This window comes from Sceloporus undulatus, chromosome 3 (assembly GCF_019175285.1).
Source record: "Sceloporus undulatus isolate JIND9_A2432 ecotype Alabama chromosome 3, SceUnd_v1.1, whole genome shotgun sequence".
In the NCBI taxonomy this organism is placed as follows: domain Eukaryota; kingdom Metazoa; phylum Chordata; class Lepidosauria; order Squamata; family Phrynosomatidae; genus Sceloporus; species Sceloporus undulatus.
Genome location: NC_056524.1, coordinates 57,630,890 through 57,656,103, shown reverse-complemented (window position 1 = coordinate 57,656,103; position 25,214 = coordinate 57,630,890). Strand labels below are relative to the sequence as shown.

General features: G+C 39.9%; 1 protein-coding gene across 4 annotated transcripts in view; it reads right to left on the bottom strand.

Moving 5' to 3' along the window:
• USP25 (ubiquitin specific peptidase 25) overlaps nucleotides 1-25,214 on the bottom strand; it is an 87,512-nt gene that overhangs the window by 46,542 nt on the left and 15,756 nt on the right. For 3 of the 4 annotated variants that reach the window (XM_042456911.1, XM_042456912.1, XM_042456913.1), the window contains exons 2-6: nucleotides 21,090-21,167; nucleotides 18,899-19,043; nucleotides 14,790-14,913; nucleotides 12,411-12,573; nucleotides 1,414-1,500 (exon numbers count right to left, since the gene is read on the bottom strand). In XM_042456911.1, the coding sequence (XP_042312845.1) occupies nucleotides 1,414-1,500; nucleotides 12,411-12,573; nucleotides 14,790-14,913; nucleotides 18,899-19,043; nucleotides 21,090-21,167 (597 nt within the window). The remainder of the gene's footprint in view (nucleotides 1-1,413; nucleotides 1,501-12,410; nucleotides 12,574-14,789; nucleotides 14,914-18,898; nucleotides 19,044-21,089; nucleotides 21,168-25,214) is intronic. The other variant, XM_042456914.1, reaches the window with a different exon arrangement.

The window sequence follows — 25,214 nt, the reverse complement described above, 5'->3', positions numbered from 1 at the left end:
TTCTAAGTTGCACTCCTCTAAGAAAGAAAGAAAAACCTCTTCTCTTTAACTCTTGAGACTACAGTACTACTACAGTAAGAAGTTAAACAGCTATTAGCATCTTGTACTTCTTGGAAAAGTTATTTATGACTTCCATAGCAATGATCACTACCAACAGAAACAAGGTGCAGACTTTTCCTGAATTCTTTAAGAGTAATTCTTGTTCACCTGTGTCTGACCATTTCTCCTCTCCTAAATCAGATGAGCTTCCCAGGGATGTTGTAGAGAGAGAAGAAACACCTGAGTCCTGAACAGCAAAGGAGTGTTGAATGTTAACTCCATTTAAAGAGATCAAACCCTCATCAGATGAGTTCTCAGCTACCAAAGATTGTGCTGGCAGTGCAGGAACCTCTCCCTCCACCATTTTTCTAGGTGGGGGGAGTGGATCAGTGCTGAAACTTTTAGCAGCACCCCGATTAATGTGAGGAGGCTGATTCATTTCTTTCAGCTACTTTGCCACCATAGAAGAAGTACACAGGCATAAGAAAAGAATAGGACTGCCTTGCTCAAAACACTTGGCAGCTTTCAAAAAGGCCACTGTAAGAGGTTGCAGTATATTCACTCTTGTGCAAGGGGCTGCCACTACGGCTGCTGTGGCAAGAACAGCTGGAACTGGAAGGGAAGCAGTACTGTTAGGGTCAGCTCTCATCCCCTGTTCCATATCCCCCTCTGAATATCCATCAACAGCAGCCCCCTGAAAGGTTAACTCCTGTATTTCTAATTGTTGCTGAATGGAAATTGACTCCTGTGATGCAGACATTGTAGTGTCAGAGGCACAAGGAGGATCTTTCAGTACAAACAGCTTCATTAGCAGGGGTGGTGTCTTTGCGGGCTTCCAGGGAAGCAACTAAGAGTGCATGCACATCTTGAACTATACAGACGTTCCATGGGGAAGCAGAGCTCTAAGAAGTGGAGGCAGGTTTAGTGGATTTTGCTTTAACTTTCCTGACTCTGAGGGCACATTTGCAAGGAAGAGACACATGATGGAAAGAGAAAACCAGTAGAAAGAGGGAGATAATTAGCAAGGAAGAACAACTAACATAGTTATGCTAAGGGCTTTTTTAAAATGCAGGATTGATAAAAGTAGATAAAGTAGAATAAAGGGGGGAAAGACAGACTTAAAGAAATAAAGTCTGGAGAAATCAGAAGGCATACAAGGCAAGAAGAAGCAACAGGATTTGAATGTGAACAAAGTTTAAGCAACACAATATCTTGTCTAGCCTAGGTAGTGACAGGAATTAACCCATTTATGGATGGTGCCTTCTGCACTGGCTAAGAATTCCTGTTTTCAACATATTGCATTTTTCACATCTACAACAAAATTAAGAGGGATACAAAGGGTTATAGGAAGATAATATGTATTTTAAGTTTTACCTTTTGATTACGAGGGAGATCTTGAGCACTTGCAGGAGGACTATAATTCAGGACTAGCCTCCGGAATTCTAGTAGATTAAATAAGGACTGAAAAGGGAAAACAGGAATTTTATATTATTTTTTTAAAAATGTAGTTAATGTGTTTGATATTTACTCGATAAAATACTGGAAAAATATAACAAAAGTAAAAAGTGGTTCATGGATTGCAGCTGATACAGAGTGGATCAGCTTCCGTTTTATACTGAAAGAGTCTTGTACTCTTCAGTATAAAATGAAGTGACTACCTGTATACAAGATATGAATCATGTACACACACACACACACACACTCTCAGTCCTCCATATCCATGGATTCTGAATCCATGGATTGAACTACCCACAGCTTGAAAATATTTAAAAGGGAAAAAAAACCCAAAAGCAAAACTTATTTTTTGTCATTTTATATCATGGGACTTGAGCATCCATGGATTTCAGGGGTTCCTGGAAACCAACTCCAGTGGATACTAATAGCCCACTATAGTCAAAAGATAATGTCACAGGGAGAAGTAGAAAAACTGCAATGATAAATTTTACACTTTTAAAATAGACAACGAGGAACCAAATTATAATTTGAACAAATATTATAAAACAATTGGATGCAATTAAAAATCTCAGCATTATATGTAGCAGTGTCATTCCACTAGCACACAGTTTCTACCATCATCAACATCCTCATTTTAATCCAGCGGTTCTCAACCTGTGAGTCGTGACCCCTTGGGGGGGGTCAAACAACCCTTTCATATGGGCTGCCTAAGACCACCGGAAAATGCATATTTTCGTTGGTTTTAGGAACTGAGACACTGCTCCTTTTACGGTTGGGGGTCACCACATGAGAAACTATATTAAGGGGTTGAAGAAGGATGAGAACCACTGTTTTAAACTTTACACAAGTGTCAAATACAAATCTTTATATTTGTGTGAGCTACTGCACAAATGCATTCATGATGCTTTATAATCCCATTATTTCAAATTATATTCAGTTTATGAAAATTAAGAGAAATCTGTTTTCTCTTAAATACTCTTACTATTCCTTCCACCCTTAACATTTTAGACAAGTTTCCAAGCTTACTAGAGAATTAATTTCATATCTTGCCAACTAGAACGACAGTGACATCAGATGCCATGGCAACAATCCATACATTAAGAACTTGTAGAACAGCAGTGTCCTAGCAACACAGTAGTTCTAGCACAGGAGGGGTGAAAAAAGGATAATTATTTTAGGAGCAGGAAAGTTTAAAAAAATGAAGATATACAACTCAGCTCTGCATGTTAACTCAGAGTAAGCCTTACTAAAGTCATTGATACTCTGGTTATTTTGTGAAGGGCTTACGACCTTAAAGACATATGAATGAACTACTCCTTGGGCACCAAGAATTACTTCAAATATTACCAAGTCGCGTAACTGTACTTTCTCACCTTCTTCTATTACCCTGATGCTGAGACTTGAGCCTTAACTTAAGTTATTTAAGAACTGCGTGGTTTCTGAATCTCAAACGCAAAACTTTTTTTTTCTCAGATTACAGAAGAGACATAAAAATATATTATGTATTAATATTGCTGATACTGACCACGAGTGTGTTTTGTCTTGCTTATTTTTAAATAAAGTAGACACTTTAAAAACTTTGAGTAATCATTATAGTGTTTTTAAAAAGTATTTGTCAATCTACTGTTAAGCTTTCTTCTCCCCTCTTTCCTCCTTAGCTACAGTTCTTCTCGTTAGTAATGGACTGGCAAAAAAATTGTAATTTAACCCATACAAGACAGAGGTACTTCTGGTCAGCCGAAATGCAGTTGAGGGATTAAAGGTTCAGCTTGTATTAGATGGGGTTACACTCTGTCCAAGATGCAGGTTCATCACAGTTTGAGGGTACTCCTGGACTCAGCTCTGAACCTGGAGGCTCAGGTTTCTGCAATGATCAGGACTTCATCCAAAGCTTGTGTGACACCTGTGCCCTGAAATGCTGGATCTGGCTATGGTGGTACATGCCTTAGTTACTGCCCGATTGGACTACTGTAACACACTCTACATGTGCTGCCTTTTAGCTAGTTGATAATTGGGACAGGTTATAGGGACCATATTCCCTCCCTGTTAAAACAGCTCCACTGGATCCCAATTTGTTTCAAGCATAATTCAAAGTGCTGGTTATAACCTATAAAGCCCCATATGACTCAGTTCCAGGCTCTCTGTCAAACCATAACTCCCTGTATGAACCTACCTGGGACCCCAGACCATCAGAAGAGGTCCTGATGGTCTCAGTTCCACCACTGTCACAAGTATGGGTGGTAGGGGTGCAAAAGAGGACCTTCTCAATGTCTGCCCCTAGATTCTGGAACTTCTTTCCCACAACAGCTCCCTCCCTACTGTCCTTCCATTGGCAGGCAAGGCCCTTTTTATTGCAACAAGCTTTTAATACAGGACATTTTAAAGCAACAGGCTAGGGGGTGTTGTATTGTTTTAAACTCAACTGTTTTGATAGCTTTTTAATTGTTTTAATAGCTTTAGAGATTTGAAATGTTTTAATATAGTGACTAGTCTGATTTTACAGTCACCCCTCCTAACTTGCAGGGGATCCTTTCCGAACCCCCTCCCCTGCGACTTAAGAGACTTGCCTGTCGATGGAAAGACAGTTCACTTTCTGTATGTTTTTAAATATATTGTTCTTTTAAATTGTTAGCTGGCCTTGAGTCACAATTTTGGGATAAAGGTGGGATCAAAATTGTTATTGTTGTTTTTGTTATTGTTATTGTCTTCCCTCCTTAGAAACTTTACTTATGTTCCTTGAAGCAAAAAAGAACATGGATAGTAATCATTAGGAAGAGTGGAATTGAGTCACTGAAAATATTATTATTATCATTACTATTATGCTTTATTTATATAGCGCTGTAAATTTGTAGATAAAATAGCAGTTTTTCCTCTTTAATTTTTTATTGTAGCAACAAACATTCTCCAAAATAATTGCTTTGATTTTTTTATTGTTTGTGAATGTACGAGGAATCTACTAGTTCATCCCCAAATGTGAATTCTGTCCATCTTTAAGGATAGGACAACTAACTATCTGGAATGCAAATTTATTCAAAACAAGAAGGATAAGAAAAGAAGAGAGAAAATAAAAGCAGTATGTCAAATGGGGATTGGTAAATCAGATAGCTTACCAAAAAAATAATAAAAAATATGAATACCAGACTGGCTATAAACGTATATGCACTCAAACCTCTGGCCTTTTCATACCACTCAGTTATAGTGCTATGATTCCATTATAATTGATGTAACTGCATCCTATGGGATGCAGGGATTTATCATTTGGACAGGTACAACCTAAATCCCTACAAGTAAATTCCAGACTTCCGTAGGATGGGAAGACACCAACCAGAGTGGAATCATAGCACTATGAATCTAGAAGCTGATAGTAAAGATGAGTGAGAAGATGTTTTAATACTTCCTCTTTCATATCATATACAGTGAATCTATTAAAATCAGAGCAGCTGTGCTTTCATAATTAAATTCAACTGAAATATTTTTAATTAATACAGCGGACCCTTGTTATACGCTGGGGTTTGGTTCCAAGATCCCTCGTGTATAACAAAATCTGTGGATGCTCAAGTCCCATTAAATATAATGACATAGCAAAATGGTGTCCCTTATAAAAAATGGAAAATCAAGGTTTGATATTTGAAATTTATATTTTTTGGAACATTTTCAAATCTGTGTATAAGAAGGGCCGGCTGTAGTTAAACCAACCAATCCTATTGGAATGAACAAACATTTTGAGTATTAATATAACTGAGAATGAATAACTTCATACAGAGAGCCAACTGTCAAGGCATGGTTAAAAATGCCTTCACTGGATTACAAGCCCATCATTCTCTGTCATGATTTCCGAAAGTCACAGTTTGTCACAACAGTTTTGTAAATTCCAACTACTGTACTTGTTTCGGTACAAACAATTTACCTTTCAAAATATTTTGACCCTGTGTTATCCTAAGGAATTCACTTGTAACCAATGGGAGTCATGGCCTACCTCAGGATGCAGAAAGTATGGAATACAAAACAAATCACCCCAGGTCATCCTCTCCCTGGCCCCAACACACATTTCTTGTGTCCCAGGCTTGTGGGGGCTTTTTTCAAAATAAGGTAACTTCTAGTTGTGAAAAATCCTCCCATAAGCCTAGAGCAAGCCTGGAGTGTGGGAATGGTTAAAATCAGCCCACTCAGAGGCTTCAATGGCCATTAAAACTGTTTTGTTTTTGTTTTTTTAAAAGAGAGAGATGGGGTACATGTAGCCCATCCATTTTTTCTGTCCTGTTAAGACAACCCAAGGCAAGGCAAGAGATCATACAAAAACACCCTTAATTCCAAAATAATGATTTTGTTTCCTGATAGCCACTGGAATAATAGGTGAAGCCTTTACAAATCAGAGTTTACATCACAGGGGAAACAACATTGAATATTATTTATTTTATTTTATTTATGGTATTTATATCCCACCGTTCAGCCCTAAAGGCTATCAGAGTGGCTTACAATTATTATTTTTAATTAGACGGTTCCCTGCACTCAGGCTTACGATGTAAAAGACATGACACGAAAGGAGAAAGGAATGGTGGTGGGAAAGGGGATGAGGTTCTTCTCTCCCTCTGAGGCCTCTACCAAGGCAGATGCCATGGAGGGAGGGCTCTCTTTCTTCAGGCTAGCCCTGATGGAGCTGGGCCTGCCTCTTCACTCCCTTGCAGAGCGTAGGATGACAGTTATCATGGAGGGATAATGTCAGAAATGGGGGGGGGGGACACAACCCTATCTATATTCCCCAGCATCTTACACCTGGAATAGTTAAAATAGCTCCTTAGAGTACAGGCATGCTTAGGACAAAGAGAAAAGGGTTTAAAAAAAAGTAAGAACATCAACAAGCATATTAATGTCATATGTTTCATACTGTCAAGAGCAGATGAGATACTGCGGTTGGCTTACCACAACAGCAACAACAAAAACTACAATAAATTACAGTAGATCACAAATGTTTAGAAGCAGATATTATTATAAATTAGCAAAAGACCCATTTTGGATCTTCACATCCAGCATTGGATATTATTAGGTTCACTACTAAAATGGACGTATGAAAGCAAAGTTTCAAACTACTGAGCCATGATACCAGTGTGACAGGAAGCCTCAAGGAAATAAGTTTTCAAAAAAAGATTATTTCACCACGAAGAATTTAGGTTCCCACATGATGTAACAGAATGTTGAAAGGGACTTTGCTTTTCTGGCAGATGAGAAGCTACCAACTGAACAAAAATAAACTTTTGGCTCATGTTACAAGTGAAGAACAACAAAGGAAATGATTCATAACGCATATATCAATAAAATTAAACTCCATTAGGACATGTTTCCAAAGGGAAACTTGTAACACTAGTGTTAGATTTGTTTTCATTTTATCTTAGTACTATTCCACACAGCACGTCACAGATTAATGAAAGCAACATTACACATTGCTGACCTCTATTAAAATGTGTCAGCTTTCAAAAGACCCCTGGGGAAAGCATGAAATATTGTCACACAGTTGATGCAACCTAAGGAGCCTATCAATCCTGTGGTTAAATAAATACTGTAGTAGGTAATATCCAAATTTATCCCACATGAAGTAAACTGGAATAGTTAAATGAAATGTCACCCCTCTGGTTATTAAACAAAACAGACACAAGAATAAGTACTTCTGCTACCATAAAACTGCTGTATTATACTAAACTATTAGCAGATTTTCAAATAATTCCGCTTCATATTTTCATAATGTATGTGAAGGACAGTTACTCTCATATTGCCTCTACAAAGGCATTTTGGCTGTAATTAATAAGAGGCTGGGAGTGAAACATGTGTTTAGAGCCTATGGAGAAGATTCGGTTTTCACCACTTAGAGACACACACAAGAACACTGTAAAGTACAAGGGGTGAGGCTGAAAAATGAACGAACCTTTCTTTTTTAATGGCATGATGTATTATTACAAAGAATAGGAATGGACTTTATATAAGAAAAAGTACCACACAAACTTCCACATCCAAGGACATAGCTCAACTATAGCATCACACATAGAAGTGTATGCTGCAATGGTATGACAAAGTGTTGGAAGAACTGTTGCTCACAGTGTTAGGGCAGAGCCCTTGCCAACTTGCATAAAGGAAGGAGTCCCACATGTATTTCACAGGGGGACTAAGTTATGTCACAACTGAGTGAAGCTGCAATATTATGGTATGTAATAATTACAGCACCTGCTCCAAAAGCAGAGAAGTATAATCATAGAACCATAGAGTTGGAAGAGACCGCACGGGCCATCCAGTCCAACCCCCTGCCATGCAGGAAATCCAATCAAAGCATCCCCAATAGATGGCCATCTAGCCTCTGCTTAAAGACCTCCAAGGAAGGAGACTCCACTACACTCTGAGGGAGTGTGTTCCACTGTCGAACAGCCCTTACTGTCAGGAAATTCTTCCTAATGTTGAGGTGGAATCTCTTTTCCTGTAGCTTGCATCCATTGTTCCGGGTCCTGTTCTCTGGAGCAGCAGAAAACAAGCTTGCTCCCTCCTCAATATGACATCCTTTCAAATATTTAAACAGGGCTATCATATCACCTCTTAACCTTCTGTTCTCCAGGCTAAACATCTCTAGCTCCCTGAGTCGTTCCTCATAGGGCAAGGTTTCCAAACCTTTCACCATTTTAGTTGCCCTCCTTTGGACATGCTCCAGTTTCTCAATGTCCTTTTTGAATTGTGGCGCCCAGAACTGGACACAATATTCTAGGTGGGGCCTGACCAGAGCAGAATACAGTGGCACTATTACTTCTCTTGATCTAGACACTATACTTTTATTGATGCAGCCTAAAATTGCATTGGCCTTTTTAGCTGCCGCATCGCACTGTTGACTCATGTTCAACTTGTGGTCTACTTGGACTCCCAGATCCCTTTCACATGTAGTTTCATTCAGCCAGGTGTCCCCCATCCTAATTCTTATTCATCCTTATTCAATTTGAATACTTGAATAATGCTTTTACACTTATGACATATAAACACATTATGCTTATTTTACAAGAATAATATTGGTTGAATCTATTCAATATTAAAGCATAGTTCTGTTTCTAACTGGCAATACTTCCTTGGCATGAATTTTAAAAATACACACATAGGGCAAGCACATTCATCCAGATGAATCCTAGGCATAATAGAGGACAGGCCCTGCAAGGAACAATAAACAGTGCTAATAACAAATTAAATCACTTACTGCATAAGTGGAAAACCAGCTATGTTGTGTTTGTGGGCTTAGTGAGCTCCATTTTTTAATTTATTTTGGCAGTGAAAATTCTATCAGGTTCATTAATACAGGAGTGAGAGGGGGGATCAGGACGGAAAACAGTTTCCCAACTGCCTTAGTGGCAATGAATCCCCCCCTTTCCATCAACAGTCAATTATAGCCCACCTGCCTCTCCCCTGCTCCTGAAAGAACAGGTGGCTTACCTGTAACTGTGGTTCTTTGACTGGTCCTCTGTGTCCTCACACAAATGGGTCTCATGACTGTGCAGATCCACACATGGAATGTTCTAGAGAATCCCTTCGGGAGATAATAAATAGCACCAACAGCTACATCCCCTCAATTCCGCTAGGCCTGAAGAAAAAGAGGGGAGGGAGGGTTGTGTGAAGGCACAGATGTCCACTCGAAGAACCACAGTTACATGTAAGCAACTTCTTCTTCTTTATGGTCTCTGTGCCTCACACAAATAGGTGATTAGCTAATTTATCTTAGGTAGGGGAGATCAGTCGAGGATAGAACAGTACCACCCTTCCAAAGGATGCATTCACCTGAGCCTCACAGTGTATGTAGTGTTGTACAAAGGTTGAAGACTGAATCCAAGTAACTAATCTGCATACATCTGGCAGGGAAACACCCTGCAGCCATGCATGGGATGTGGACATTGCACAGCTCAAATGGGAATAGAGGCCCAACAGCTGAGATTTCTTGGCAAGCTGGTAGGACAAATTTATCAATTCAACTATTCATTTGGTCAGCCTCTGTGAAGAGCCAGGGAACCACCATCTGACCACCATAGCAGAACAACAGTCATGGGGATTTCTTCATATGAGCTCTACAGTGAGTACAGTAAGCTCAAGCACACCAGGCATTGAGAAAATGCAAGGCCTTTGTCAATTGCGAAGAGGAATTTTGATGGAAGGCCAGTAGTACAAAATCTTGGTTAAAATGGAATGGGGAAACCATCTTAAGGTGGAATGGGAAACCTTAAGAAGAAATGTTGGATCAAATCCTAACACTACCTTGTCTTTATGGAAAATTGTATAGGATTGGTCTGACAGAAGAGCACAAAGTTTACCAGCCCACTTTGCAGAAGCATCTGCTATGAGAAAAAATTGTTTTGAGCTTGAGAAACCAGAAATCTGTGGCTGCCATTGCTTCAAAGGGCTTCTTCGTCAGCTAACATAGAAAAGCATTGAGGCAGAGTGACTGGCCAGTTGGTATGCTACTAAAAGCTATGAGGTAAAAGCACAAGGAGAAAGGGTAATACCCATGTCTTTCAAGTGAAGAAGAGAAATAATTACTGTTTTTTTATAGTGCGGAAAGAGATGAAGCCTCAGCAAACACACAAAAACAACACCATTTGATGGTGTAAGAGGAGTTAAGGGGTTTCAAAAGGCATGTAAGATCAAATGTATAGAAGCATATATGGTTTTATAAGACATCCAGATCTTAAGATCTGGATGCCTCACACTCCCTTTCAAGTGTGTGAAAAGTGTGGAAAAGTATAGGAGCTGAAGGTCTTTGTGATGACACATCTACAAGTGTTGCAAAACAGGGCTGTCTGGGCACAAAGGAGCTATGAGGATGCACTCAGTCATGTCATCTTGAAATCTGACTGGTATTTTGGTGAATAAGGAAAAGGGTGTAAACAAGTACAGCAGAGAGCCCAACCAGTGCTGGGGAAAGATGTCACTCAGAGTGTCATGGACATGACCTCCTCTGATAAAGAAATATTTGCACTTCCACTTCAAACTGGAAGCAAACATTCTACAGATGGCTGGCCACAAAGGCATGACAGCACAGAATTTGCACATGCATCCCTTGCCGTGCAACTCAGTGAGTTTGTCAGGTGTCTGTCTTCTCCCAGGAGCATGAAGAGCCAATGGAAGTGTGGCTCTGCAAATGCACCCGGTCCACAGTTGTCAGGCAAGAACGTTCACTGTAGAGGATCTCAACCCCTCCTCTGCTTGTCTATGTAGAATACTGGGGTTATGTTGTCTGAGACTACCTGCATTATTCTTCCTTGGATGCTGTCTTGGAATGCCTTGAGGGTTTTCATGATAGCAAACATCTCCAGGGCACTGATATGGTAACTCCTCTCCACTATCAATGACCACAAAGTGTGAGATTGGCTCAGTGTGCACCCCACACTGAGCAACTCACATCTGGAGTTATGAGGACTGATGGCTGGGGTGGGGTAAAAGGGCATGCCTTAGAAAAGACTGACTGATTGGAGCCACCAGAATAGGGCTGAGTGGATCTGTGATGGAAGACGTAGCATTCTGGGGATGAGGATTACACCTGGGGTTGAAGTGGCACAGGAACCATAGCTGAAGGAATGGAATTGCAGCCATGCACACAGAGAGACTGTCATAGTGGAAGCAAACAGGCCAAACAGCTTCATGACAAGTCGAGCCATCACTAGTCTCATGTGTAGAATTTATAACAGCAAGCACCAAATCATGTGCATTCTTTCTGCTGGCAGGAATGCCCAAGGAAGTCAGAAGTCCAGAACTGCCCCTATGAAGGGGAGAGAGTGAAAAGAGGGAGGAGGCTGAGTAGTGACAACTCATACTGATTCCTCTATTGAGAGCTGGTCATGTGCTATCCAAGCCATCTCCTGTATCATTTATTCCTCAATTTGACCCAAACTGTGGATCCAGGCCAAGACCATGGTCAACTAAATCAGATGGGGCAAAGCTGGGAGATGAACCAAGAACAAAGGTCAATACCACAATAACTGTTGTTGCTCCAGTCTTCCCTTTACCCTTTGCTTTCTTCCTTTCCTGGCGTGGGCACACTGAATTGGTCAGCCCTCGTCTGCATTTTTCCAGGCTTCAGGTATGCAGATCTGCCTGAAGTAGGAGGAGGACACATCATGATCTCCTCAAGTGGTGAAATATTGGATCTGGCTGGGTCTGATGCTGAGGCCATGGATAATCAGACTAAGAGAACTTTTGAGGTGGGAGTCTCTTACAGATTGACACCAAAGCAGAATGGAAGTGTGGTGGTATCTGCAACTTTCAGAGACTATTCCCAAAGATAAAGGTGAAGCTGGCAAAGTTTCTTGATCTATGGACTGTAAACCACTTATAAATAGCACAAGAATGAACCAAATGGCCATCACCCAGGCAAAACAAACACTATGAGTGGCTAGCTGAACTAGCAATCTTCCCACTACAGGAAACACAGTTTTTGAAATGAGCCCCTGAGGCAGTGCAAAAGTAAATGTCAGACTGGGAGTGCGGGGACAGATGAACTATTACTTTTTTAAATGTAGAGGAAAGAAACAAGGAAAGTGAAAGAATAATAAAGGGGGTGGGAACCCTTACACACCACTCGAAGCTATCTGAGATGTAGATACCACAAAGGCCGAAAAGGAACTGAGATGGAGCAGCTCTTGGTGCTATTTATGCCCATGCCTGAAGTAGGAGGGGTTCCCACCAAATGCTACTAATCTCTGGAACATTCCATGTGTGGAACCGTGAAATGTGTGTTCAGTATTAAAAATGCTTCAAAATCCTGCTTTTTCCACCTTCATTTTGGTAGAGCAACATCTTTGTGCATTTCAAACAATTATTTCCTGCATATAGTTGATTTGTAGAAACTATGGTTCAAAATTTATATAGATGTGTGTTTAAACATGTATATATATGTAAGGCTACATTACCTGTATAACTGCACTGAACCAACATGTGTTGCCAACATTTTTTAATCCCACTGGGCAATTATCTTGACGTTTTCTATCATAAGGGTTTGGTGAGTCGCTCCATACTTCTGGATGTGTCCTTTTCAGGCTTGCCTTGTTTTCTGCTATGCTGGCTTCTAAAACTCTTAGAAAACAAACAATATAATTAGGAAAGTAAGGAGAAAGACCATTGAAGGTTATGTTATGACAGTAAACACCGCAATTCCAAAAAGTAGGTCATGTAAGAACAGATTTCCCAGACAACTACTAATAAATTTAGGTACAGTCTGCCCTCCCCATTCACAGGGGGATCCGTTCTGGACCCCCCCCCCCCCACGTATGGGGAAAAGAGCATATGCTCAAGCCCCAAAGGGAATAATGGGGCATGTGCTCACGGCGGCTCACGGGGTGCGAGTACGCACCCTATTATTTCTGCCTGGGCTTACCTTCCGCATGAGCTCAAAGCTGTGGAAGGCAAGCCCACCTATAAGGAGGGCCAACTGTACTGATTTCCACAATATATCATACTAAGTTAACAGCACAAGCAATATTTATGATTTACAGTGGACCCTTGTTATACACTGGGGTTTGATCCAAGATCCCTCATGTATAACAAAATCCATGTATGCTCAAGTCCCATTAAATATGACATAGCAAAATGGTGTCCCTTATAAAAAAAATGGAAAATCAAAGGCCTGTTACAGACTGCCAAAATAAAGCTGCTTCGGGTCTCTTTGGAAATATGCTATTTAAATGATGCATGGGTCCTAAGAGTCCGGAGGTCGCGCCAAAGCCACACTCCATTCCTAAGCACTGGAGTGCAGCTTTGGTGCAGCTTCCGGATTCTTAGGATGCATGTATCATTTAAAAAGCATACCTCCAAAGAGACCCGAAGCAGCTTTATTTTGGCAGTCTGTAACAGGCCAAAGTTTGATATTTGAAATTTATACTTTTTTTTAACACTTTCAAACCGTGGATGTTTGAATCCGTGTATAAAAAGGGCCAACTGTACTACTAATATGAACTTCTATGCTTCTGTATACACATTTTAAAAAAACAAAAATAAGGAATCATAGATGTAGTAAACTGTGATAAAAATGGAAATATGCCTACTTTCAACAAATCACCTTACTGGACAACTCTGTCAGAAAGCTATCCAATTTTCTGGAGGAATTTTAAAGACTTTATTTGCAATAGCCAAAATAACTCCACTAATAACTACTAGCAATTCTAAGATAGGTATGCAGCAATGTAAAAGCAGCAAGTTCTTACATGTGCGACACAACTGACAAGATTATAAATTCACATAATGTCTTTTTTTAATCAGGAATGGCATGTGGGGCATAATCTCTTAACATAAAATAAGAAGTGGTTTCCATGTTCCTAGAGCTGTTCTCAAGGGAGCTTTACTAGGAGAATTTGCTATACAAATAGTTTTGGGTCGGAATAGTTAAAAAAACAAACCCAACTTCTTCCATATCAGCATGCCTGAAATTCAATATTCTCTGTAGAGGCCGTTACAGATCTCACCACACAACAAGGTAGTGGGTATATGGGTTTTCTCTCTACTGTATTCCACTGACTGTGAAGCTCCTTTCCAAATGACATCTTAGAATTAGGTGTGGCTATTTTGGATGCTTTTAATTGTCTCCAGTTTTAAAACTTTTCATACACAGGAATTGTTAGTCTGTCTATAAGGGGTTTTATTTATGTATTTAATATTTTAATATTTTTATCAATTGTATATTGCCCCAAGGATTTTGAGGCTGCAGCAAATGACTTAAACAAATAAAATAAAGGTGGGAAAGTTCCCTTATCAATGGGGGCACCAATATAGCCAAGTAACTTGACTTGTACCTGTCTTATTATTAGTGAAAACATGCATGAACTTAAGCAGCATTTTAGTGGGTCTTTGCCATCTCTTGGATAATCATTTATCTGAAGTAAATAACCACCCTAATTTTCTTATCCTGAAATATTCTGAAATCTCAGTTATAAAAATTTAAAGTCACAAATTCTTTTCAGCAGAACTACAGCAACTGGCAGTCATATACTGAATTCATCAACTGAACTGACTGGTGCATGATAACTATGTAAATCCCAATGATTAAATGTGTCTACTTTAGTTGGCTACAGCAATTGAATTTAGATTATAATGAACTTTTACAAAGCATGATTTCAGTATATGGAACACAATCTAGAAAAACAAAAAATCCAGGACATGACATGAGACCAATAGTATGAGAACATAGGGTGAGTCATAAATATTTATAGAAAGAAAGAAAATAAACAACAAAAAACAAATCAAGGCTGTTAGATTCTTTAAAACATCTATTCCTTTCACGTCAGTTGTTTGTTTACCTGCTAATGGCTTGTTCCTCATCTGTTATTCCAGTCTCTCTGAAGGCCCTATTTGATTCTTCCAAACTGAGGGCAATTGCCCTTTGTAGATCATCTTTATCATCCCCTGTGAGATCAATCACACCTGAAAAGCAAAAATATATCTCTCAAAATTAAAAATGCAACAAATAAAAGGCAAGGCTCAATCTAGATTACTCAGAATTAGTTTAAACCAGTTACATTTATTACAGTTATTAGCTTCTTCATTCAATTAACACATCACCTACACTAATGTCGTTCTACTGCTTTTTCCCATAACTTGACACATTAAACTAGGTTCATAAGCCATGGCTTTATATCTGCAGAATCTCCTATCTTGTTCCTCCCTTGTTATGCACTAGTTTGGACATGAAGACTTTAATGTGGATTTAACCAAGCCAAGGAATTCCAGTTTAATGTCAGGATAACAATAATTAAAAAAGAGGAATTGACCCTTAGCTAGAGAGCACAAACTCTGGCATTCTCTACCAAGCTCAAAAGATTTTGTATATGGCCCTAATAGCAGACTGTATGTCTGTTGCCTGATGATTATCCTAGCTAAGAACAGAAAAGCTCATCACAGGGTTGACCACCAGATAACAAATTGTCCAAAATAACTGCACACAACAATGGTGAGGAATCTCCATTAGCAGAGGAACTATGTATATTAAGGGGGGAAATGATCTTCAAGATATTTCCAAATAAATAATTCAAATTTAAGCTGTCACTGTGTTCAGATCTACATTCCTCTGTCCTACTGCCAGGTGCAAATGTTTCAATTCCAACTGGTATTCTGCAAACTGACTGTAGGTGCTTTTAACCTGCCTGCAGGAGCTATTTTATTTAATTTTATATTTATCCTTTTTAATGAATCTGTGTTATATTTTTTTAACTCAATACCCAGTTTAATCGCAATTTAGCAATATAACTTTTCAGAAAACTTTGCTTTGTGAAACCTTCATGAAATAGTGATGGTTATGTGTCTGAAATCCTTACATTAAGAAGCAGGTATGTCTAACCTTGAATAATTGAATAAAAGTTGGATAATTTTGATGTAACAATATTTAAATTTGAGACATACCATGAAAGTATGTATTTATTTAATATGTTACTTTCTTTCCTGTGCACAACCCAAGGTGGTTTGTAGCTTGAATTAAAAGAGCATATAATTAAAAACAATTTGTTTTGTATGTTCTGACTTATTTCTTTGTATGTGTTTTATCTGTATTTGTTTTAATTTCTGACAGCTGCCTTCAAACCTAGTTTTTTGGGAAAAACTGTGACAGCAGTGAAAAAATAAATAAATAAATACACACACATAAATCACATAAATACACACACTTCTGGACCAACATTATATAGTGCATTCAACCAGCAACTCTAACACAAAAAAGTTGTCCATGCAGTGCCAATGTTTGAACAGTATTACGTTCTTATAAGTGCTCAAAGATTCCAGGAACTACAGTATGTGAATGGTTAGGTTACCAACAAACCAGAACCCTAGAGACAATCAATGGCTTATTGGAATGATAGCTTTTCACATGGTTAGAGCTCTTCACCCATTTAAAGCCAACAAACAGGATACAGTATCTTTAAGCAGCTGTCACCACATAGTTCAGAGCTTGTCTATCCCAGGTGTGTTCCAAAGAATTATTCTCTTGTTTCCTTTATTTCAGCAAGAATTATATCATTGTAGACAATGACTTCTATTGTTATACCTACAGAATCTGCTAAAACAAGACAAGGTCAAATTTCACTGGGCTTCTCAATAGATACACTGTATATTTTCCTTATTCAAGAACAATACATTTTAATCTAAATTATGAAAGTAGGTAAATGTTATGTCACTTGTAGCATAACACTGTGATCTAGAAGACCACACTCTTAAAATTCAATTCTAGATTATGAAGTGCTATGTTTCAAGTTGTGATAGCAATGTTCTCTGCTAGTATGACCTACAAAGCCCCATACAATCTGGGTACTGACTATCTCAAGACTGTATTTCCCCATACTAGCCTGCCTAATGTTTAAGGAAAGCTTTTTTCTTGGGCTGCATCTACACTGCAGAATCAATGCAGTTTGACATTGTTTTAACTGTAATGGCTCAACACTTTGGGTTTGTAGTTTTATGAAATATTTAGCTTTTTCTGTCAGCACGCAAACTACAAATCCCAGGACAGAGCCATGACAGTAAGTGGTGTCAAACTCCATTAATTGTGTAGTGTAGCAGCAGCCTGGGTCCCACCAGCCTTTGCAGCCATGTTTGATGAAAGCACACGAAAAGGCCGACTTGGTGCTTGTTCACGGACTGTGTTGATCCTTTTTAAAGGATGTTAGACTGGCCTAGTCTCTGCTCCCTTTTTACAGGTTTTTTTTTTTTTTTTTTTGGCAACTAACTAGCTATCATGGAAAAGTTTTTTTTCCCCAATGGGGAGATATTTTTTGCCTTCTCTTGTTAGATTTTTTTTTTAAAAAAAATGCTTTTAATTTGTTTTAATTCAGTGCTTAGTTTTAACAATGACAACTTATTTGTTTTAAGTGTGTTTTTAGCATGTAACTTTTTTAATTATATGCTCTTTTAATTCATGCTACAAACCACCTTGGGTTGTGCACTGGAAAGAAAGAGAGATATTAAATGAATACATACATTTATGGTACGTCTTAAATTTAAATATTGTTGCATCAAAATTATTCAAGCTTAAGCATACTTGCTTCTAAATGGATTTCAAACACACAACTATCACTTTTTCACTGTAGTAATTATGAGCATGAGTGGCATAGCAATGAGGCTACTGGCATCTGTACACAGTAAAGTTTTCTAATTAAATGTTTCAATACATACAGCAAAATAGACAAGGGCATTCTTGGGACTATGGTTGTGTGCAAACCATTGCACACAGTAATTCTGTGCAGAAAAAATGTTACCTGTGAATAATTCCACAGGCCTAAATCTATCACCAAACTAACAGTGAAAATTCCTGCTAGCACAGTTGCACTGGAATATATCATTACAGTGGAGCCTTGTTATCTGCTGGGGTTTGGTTCCAAGACCCTCTATGGATATCAAAATATGTGGATGCTTAATTTCCATTAAATACAGTGACAGAGTAAAATGGTGTCCCTTATATAAAATGGCAAAATCAAGGTTTGCTTTATATATTTTTCAATATTTTCAAGCCATGGATGGTTGAATCTATGGATAAAAAATCCATGGATATGGAGGGCCAACTGTATGCATATGATACAGTATTGCAAAGCACTGAAAGCATCCAACCACATGATCAAGAGCAACTGCACAGACTAAAAATTAGTGCAATATCCTTAAAGGTGCATCCATAAGTATAACACACCTCACCCTAACACAAAGAACAGCATTGAAAACAGGCCTTAAGAGTAAAAATTGAAGGATTTTTTTTTCGTTCGGCTGAACAGAAAATATTAAACAATCCTGCCTCATTGCTTAATGTTTGAAATATAATTATCTGAAGGCATTTAAAAATGTTTGTAGGTGGACCAACAAAGACAGTAGGTCGGTAATTTTATAGGATAATGAGATCCTAAAATCTAGATTGTAATGATCATTCCAAGGTAGGAATGAAGAATGCAGTAATTACCTCCATTCTTATGGTTGCTTTTAATTATAGAACACTACCAAATGATAGGGAATTATGGGCTGTAGAGTGGAACAAATTTCAGAGCTATGAAGCTATGGTTTTAAATGGATAGTTTTGCTACTTTTTTCCTCGGCTTTTTAGAAGAAATAGTGTCTTCTCACATTAGATAATATGGAGAAAGCAGTCTCTAAAATAGGCATAAACAATGCTACAAAGAAATGCATAGTGCACCACCAGCATCTTGAAGCAGGCTCAGAAACTGAGAAACAACTGACGTATTTTCTGAAACATTAGCAAATGTGCTTTTACCTCTAGACCCTGTTTAAGACTAACAAAGAAGTCTGGCGAAACTGTAGTATCCAACAAAATACTAAAATTTGTGCTACAAAAAACATAATGTAAAATATTAGACAGCAAAGGTTTTTTCACATGCTTTCACATGTCGATCTTTCAATTATATAGAGAAAAGACACTTACTTGTATCTGCCTGGCTTCCTACACTGATGTATCTATCATTGCCTGGAAGTGCTGTTTGATAGTATGTTGTCTCTTCTTGCTGAGGAATCTTAGCATTCTTTGCAGTGAGGAAAGCTACAGCTAATTCCAAATTTCCATTGCTATCCTTTAAATGTACAAGAATAAATGTATCAGTATGCTATTTTGTGATCTACTAGTTTGCATCCAACATCAAGTCTAGGTACATTTCATTCTTCCGCTTTACATCTGCATACTTAAAATATGATTTGATTAATAAAGATTTATTTTTTATTTTAATTTACTGTGTTTACCTGCTGCCTTATAAAACATGGTCTGAGAGAGTCACACAATAAAATATATTAAAAGCAATAATGATATGACAAGTGCTATATAAAACTCTTGAGCTAAATGAACTCACTAAAAAAAATCATGGTTGAGAGAAATATTTCTCTCTGGTAGCAAAACAACAACTACGAAGTTGCAAAAGAAGGAGTTCATACCATAAACAGGATCTCAAAGTGAGAAAGAAGGTGGTGGCAGTGTGTGGACACTCACTGGGAGAGGTGGGGTTGAAAAAAAAGGCCCTATCCATAAGCTAATCACCCCAACAAAGCCTTTTATTTTCATGCGTTTCTCCTTGTTAACAGGCCACAAGAAGAGAAAGATCAACATCTGAGATACATGCAAATGAATGTAATTTCAAACAAGTACCCAGTAAACTGAGGCGGGTTATAGACCGCCCATTTGGGGCGGGCTGCACCTGCCCCTTTCCCCGGTGTATCGGGGCCTCAGCTGCCAGACCGGCAGCCTCCGAGGCCCCGATCCGCTGCTTTCCAGGCTGTGGGGAAGCGGCACAAGGCCCCTTACCCGCAGCCTGAAAAGGGGTGTCCTTGGGGCTTCAAGCCCCAAGGACACCGCATGGCGGCGGGGAGGAGGAGAAAGGGGCCGCTTGGCCCCTTTCTCCCTTGCTTCGCTGGGCGCAGCCGTCTAAAGGCTGCGCCCAGCGATGCAAAGCGGCGCCACAAACCAGAAAGGAGTTCCGAAATGGAGCTCCTTCCTGGTCCGCACAAAGGGTGCACTAAGCACCCTGGCGCAGACCGACGACGTCACATCCGCGCCGCCCCGTATAGAAGTGGCGCGGTCGTGACGTCGTCATGGCGGCCCCCATGTGGAAGGGGAGCCGCCATTTTGTACAGACTCAGTCCGTACTACGGTTAGGGGGATGCGGAAGCGCTGCACCTTCCTAACCCTATTATGGACTGACTCCATACTTTCATGGCGGTTTGTAACCCGCCTGTAATACAACCAGAACTGGGCAGAAGAAAGGCATTACGCATCTCTTCCCTGAGAAGTGAAAACCCAAGGCAAGGAGTATGTATTCTGAATTTATGGCGGGTTACAGACCACCATTTGGGTCGTCCTTAGGACATCCCAGTTTAAAAACGGGGCGTTTCTTCTAGACGCCCCTATCCTGTTACGGACTCTGTCCGTAACAAATGGCGGCGGCCATTCCACACGGCCGCCACCATTTTGACGTCTTGGACGCCTAGCGTCCAGACGTGTCGTGGCGGAAGTGACGCTGTGAAAGCGTGCCTTGCGCTTTGCAGCGCCACTTCCGGGGCCCAGGAAGGAGCACGATTTCCACTCTCCTTCCTCGCAGCGTCTGGGAGTCCCGCGGTTTAGAAGCTGTGGCTCCTGGACGCTGCAAGCGGCGCCGGCAGCAGACCACCGCAATTTGGCGGTCTGTAACGCGCCATTATTTCAAATCACATCTGAAAGCATTAGCAGCAGCAGCATCTGAACAGCTATATGGCATATTTAAAGTTTTCACCATTAAATACTCTATACTAGATTGTACATGTTGTTGGACTGTAACATCCAACATCTCAAGGTTGCCGTACCATCTGAGGTTTGTATGAGTTTCAGCGAGTGCCCCATCCCTACTCAACAGGGATGTTATATTTCTTTGTTGTAAGTAAGTATTTTAGGTGAATAAATACATCATTATTTGAGCATTATTTGCACTAATTCTATCAAGAGACCCTCAAATGTTACCCTACTTTTAAGGTACATCAACTATATGAACTTAAATCAGTTAAGTTTAGTATTGACTGTCAAAAGAAATCCTAGCTTAGACATGGGCAAATGTAAAATTAAAACAGACCTGAGTCATTTTTAAAAGCCACCATACCTTTAAGGCTTGCTGCAATACTTGGGTATCAGTGATGCCAGTGATCTCTCTCAGCTGATTCAGAAATGTCTGCTGGTGCTGGAGAATTAAAAAGCTAGTCAGCATTGAAGCCAGATCGGGGGGGAAATCAAGCAGAAAAAGAATATTTGACTTGTTTTAAATTTCTAAATAAGGCAGTGAAACAGTTGCAGGGGGTCAGGTATGAAAATAAAGGTGAAGGTCAAAGAGAGGATTATCTTATGGAAGAACTGATGTAACAGGGATAGGATACTTTAATGGAATTTTGGCCTGATACAGACAGGCCAAAATAAAGCTGCTTCGAGTCACTTTGGAGGTATACTGTTTAAATGAAACATGCATCCTAAGAGTCCAGAACCCGCATCAAAGCCACGCTCCAGTCCTAAGGACTGGACTGCGGCTTTGGCGCAGCTTCCAGACTCTTAGGATGCATGTATCATTGAAACACCATACCTCCAAAGTGACCTGAAGCAGCTTTATTTTGGCCTGTTTGTATAGGGGCTTAATAAGCCTTTCTTTGTATTCTGAATTTCATCATGTGTTCTTACCATTTAGACTATAAGATTTGGCAAGCAAAAAAATATATAATTAATGCAAGAGATGTACCAGAAATACAGCACAGCCCTGTGATTGAAATTATGGCTGCAGCTTATCCTATCCATCATTTTTACTTCTGAAATACAGTATTTTTAATACTATGATAAAGAAAGTTCCTTTCTAAGCATTGCTGAGCATAACCTGTGGCGCGTTACAGACTGCCTAAAAGCGGCGGTCTGCCGGCGCTGCTGGTTGCTCCGCGAGGGAGCCACAGCAGCCAAACCGTGCGGCTCCCGTGTGGAGTAAAAAAGAAGCCCCAAAATGGCACTTCTTTCTGCGGCGCAGTTATGATGCCACGAGGCGCCAATGGCGCATTCGCAACGTCATAAGCACTGCGCGCCTGTGTGTATAGGGCGCCACCATTATTACGCCCCTGTCACGTGCTAGGGGTGAAGCCGGTGTGGACGCTAGGTCCCCGGCCAACCCCTAGCACGTGATGGGGGCGCCTCAAGAGCCCATCTCTAACGGGCCTGTGACTTTCTACAATCAAAGTAAAAATGAACCAATGTTGTCAGGTAACCAGAGTACATAAAATAGCTTTGAAAAGCACACACTATTTATTTAGATAACTTATATTCTGCCTCCCAAAACTCAGTTTTTCTCAAGGCCAAGTATAGAAAACAGAAACAATTAGAACTTACTTCAACATATAAACATTAAATGTCATAAAGAGGTTTTTTTTAATAACATTTTATTTTAGGCAGCCATTCTACTAAAGTGGCCCTTGTATCCACTGGGGTTTGGTTCCAAGATCCCCCATGGATACCAAATCTGTGGATTTCAAGTCCCATTAAATACAATGGTGTTGTAAAATAGGGTCCCTTATATAAAATGGCAAAATCAAGGTTTGTTTTTGGAACTTATGTTTTTAAAAATATTTTCAAGCCATAGATACTTGAATCTGTATATAAAGATATTTTCAAGCCATAGATATGGAGGGCTGACTGTATTAGAATACAATTATGAGACTGACAAGCAGCAGTGTAGACAGCAACTCAGGAAAGTCTCGGGTTTCCAGAACTGAGCACAGGCATTTAAAGATAGTTGTAAGATGTTTTTTCTTATAGCTTCAGGCAACTCTACCCCTTTCTTTAAGCCATGCTTGGTATCACATCAGATCCCCTGGCAGACATAATCTGAGAATGTTTTACATTCCTCCCATTCCCCTGCATCATCCACTCTGGTATCTGTTACAGAAGTTATGACACTTCTTCTGGGATCAAGTTAGAGATGGCCAAGATCCTTTCAATTGACAAGTGTGGCATTCAGTGTAGTATCTTTCGGCTGCAAGAGATACAGTGGTCCTTTGATATCCACTGGGGTTTGATTCCAGGGACCTGTGTTGCTATCAAAATCCATGAATGCTCAAGTCCTTTTAAATTCAGTGTTGTAGTAAAATATTGTCTCTTACATAAAATGGCAAAATCAAGCCGTGGTTGGTTGAATCCGTGGATAAGGAATCCATGAATATGGAGGACAGACTATATATTATCCCCATCCCTACCATTTCCAATATTTTCAAGCCATGGGTTAAGGAATCCTGGATATGGAAGGCAGACTTTACAACTTAGTCACAAACCTACCATGGCTGGAAAACGGGTCAGAATGAGAGATGCAACAGCAATGTCTACCTCTCCTCCAGTTCTCAGTGCCACAACTTATGTGTATTAGTACTGGTTCATGTATTTCACATTCAACCATGTAACAGCAAATAAGATGGTTATCAAGTTATACAATGGATCCTTGTTATACGCTGGGGTTTGGTTCCAAGATCCCCCATGTATAACAAAATCCGTGTATGCTCAAGTCCCATTAAGTATAATGACATAGCAAAATGGTGTCCCTAATAAAAAATGGAACATCAAGGTAAATTTATACTTTTTTGGAACATTTTCAAACTGTGTATGCTTAAATCCGTGTATAAGAAATCCGTGTATAAGAAGGGCCGACTGTACTGTATATTACATCAAGAAGTAAAATAAAAATTGCCAACAGATGGCTATAAAATATCTACTAAACACAAAGGCGCGTTACAGACCGCCGGATTGCGGCGGTCTGGCTCCGCCTCCGCTTCCAGCGTCCGGGAGCCGCAGCAGCCAAAACGCGCGGCTCCTGGACGCGCCGAGGAAGGAGCGCGGAAATCGCGCTCCTTCCTGGGCCACGGAAGATATGGTGCGAGGCGCTAGTCACACACTCACAGCATCACTTCCAGGGTGCAATGTGCGTGTGGAACGGTCACCGCCATTTGTCACGGACTCTGTCCGTAATAGGGTTAGGGGCATCTGGAAGAGACGCCCCTTTTTCAAACTGGGACGTCCTCAGGATGTCCCTAATGGCGGTCTGTAATGTGCCAAAGTTTCCCTCCCAAGTGTTATATACTGTAGTACAAGATTTCTAATAAGCATGTTCCTAAAATTGCACAGTGTTGCTTTCAATTTGTTTCCAACTTATGGCAACTCTAAGGGAAGCCATTGTGGGTTTTTGTTTTGTTTTTTGAGGCAAGATCTGTTCAGAGGTGGTTTGTCAATGCCTTCACTCTGAGAAAAAGCGACTTGCCCAAAGTCACCCACTGGATTGCCATGGCTGGGTACAGATTCAAACCCTGGTCTTCTGGAATCCTAGTTTGGCACTACACTACATTGGCTTGCTACATAATGTTACAGAATGAAACAGAAGGCAAGTGGCTGATATGGTAGTACTTAAAATGGATTTTATTCATTCTATTGTTAGACATGCCTACCACTATACAGAATAAAGTAAAGTGTCAACGCCTTACTGAGACACTTCATGTACTGGCCAACAGCAATTTTTAAGTGAAAACCTGATGTTAACAAAGCATGGTTATGTACAAATTTAGCATTATTTTACTTGGAAAAAACACCCCAAACTTTTTTCTTATGAAAAGCAACCATATTTAAGAAATTGTGTGAAACACTCACCTAAAGCTAGGCGCAAAGATTACACAACTACTACCTAACCAGCCAAAACAAAAACAATAAAACTCACCCTCAAGTTCATTAATATAATAGCATGGCTTATTTTTCCTCTAAGTCAAAGATCTCAGGAGTTGTCTGGGCTGACACACAATGGGTTTAAGAAATCCAAGGGTGATTTTTAACTTTTTCTGCCTATTTAAGTGTCTAGATCAGGTACTGCTTAAAACAGGGGTAGGCAACCCTTTTGAGCCGGGGGCCGGGTTGCTGTCCCTCAGACAACTGCGGGGCCGAAGCCAAAAAATAAATAATTAAATAATTGTTTAAAAATTAAATAAATACATAAACCAGGACAAATGTAGGACAAAATTTTCAAATGGAGGGCACTTTTTAAATGAAAAATGGAGGACACGCGAAAAAATTTGCTGATTTTTAAAAAAATGTTAATATAAATGCATGTTTCTGAGGCTTCTTTAGACAATTGCCCTCCTTGCCCCTGCGCGTGAGACACCAAAGGCCCCGGCGGCAATCGGCGGCAGGACCGGGCTGGGGCCGGTCCCAAGGCCTCGCTGGGCCG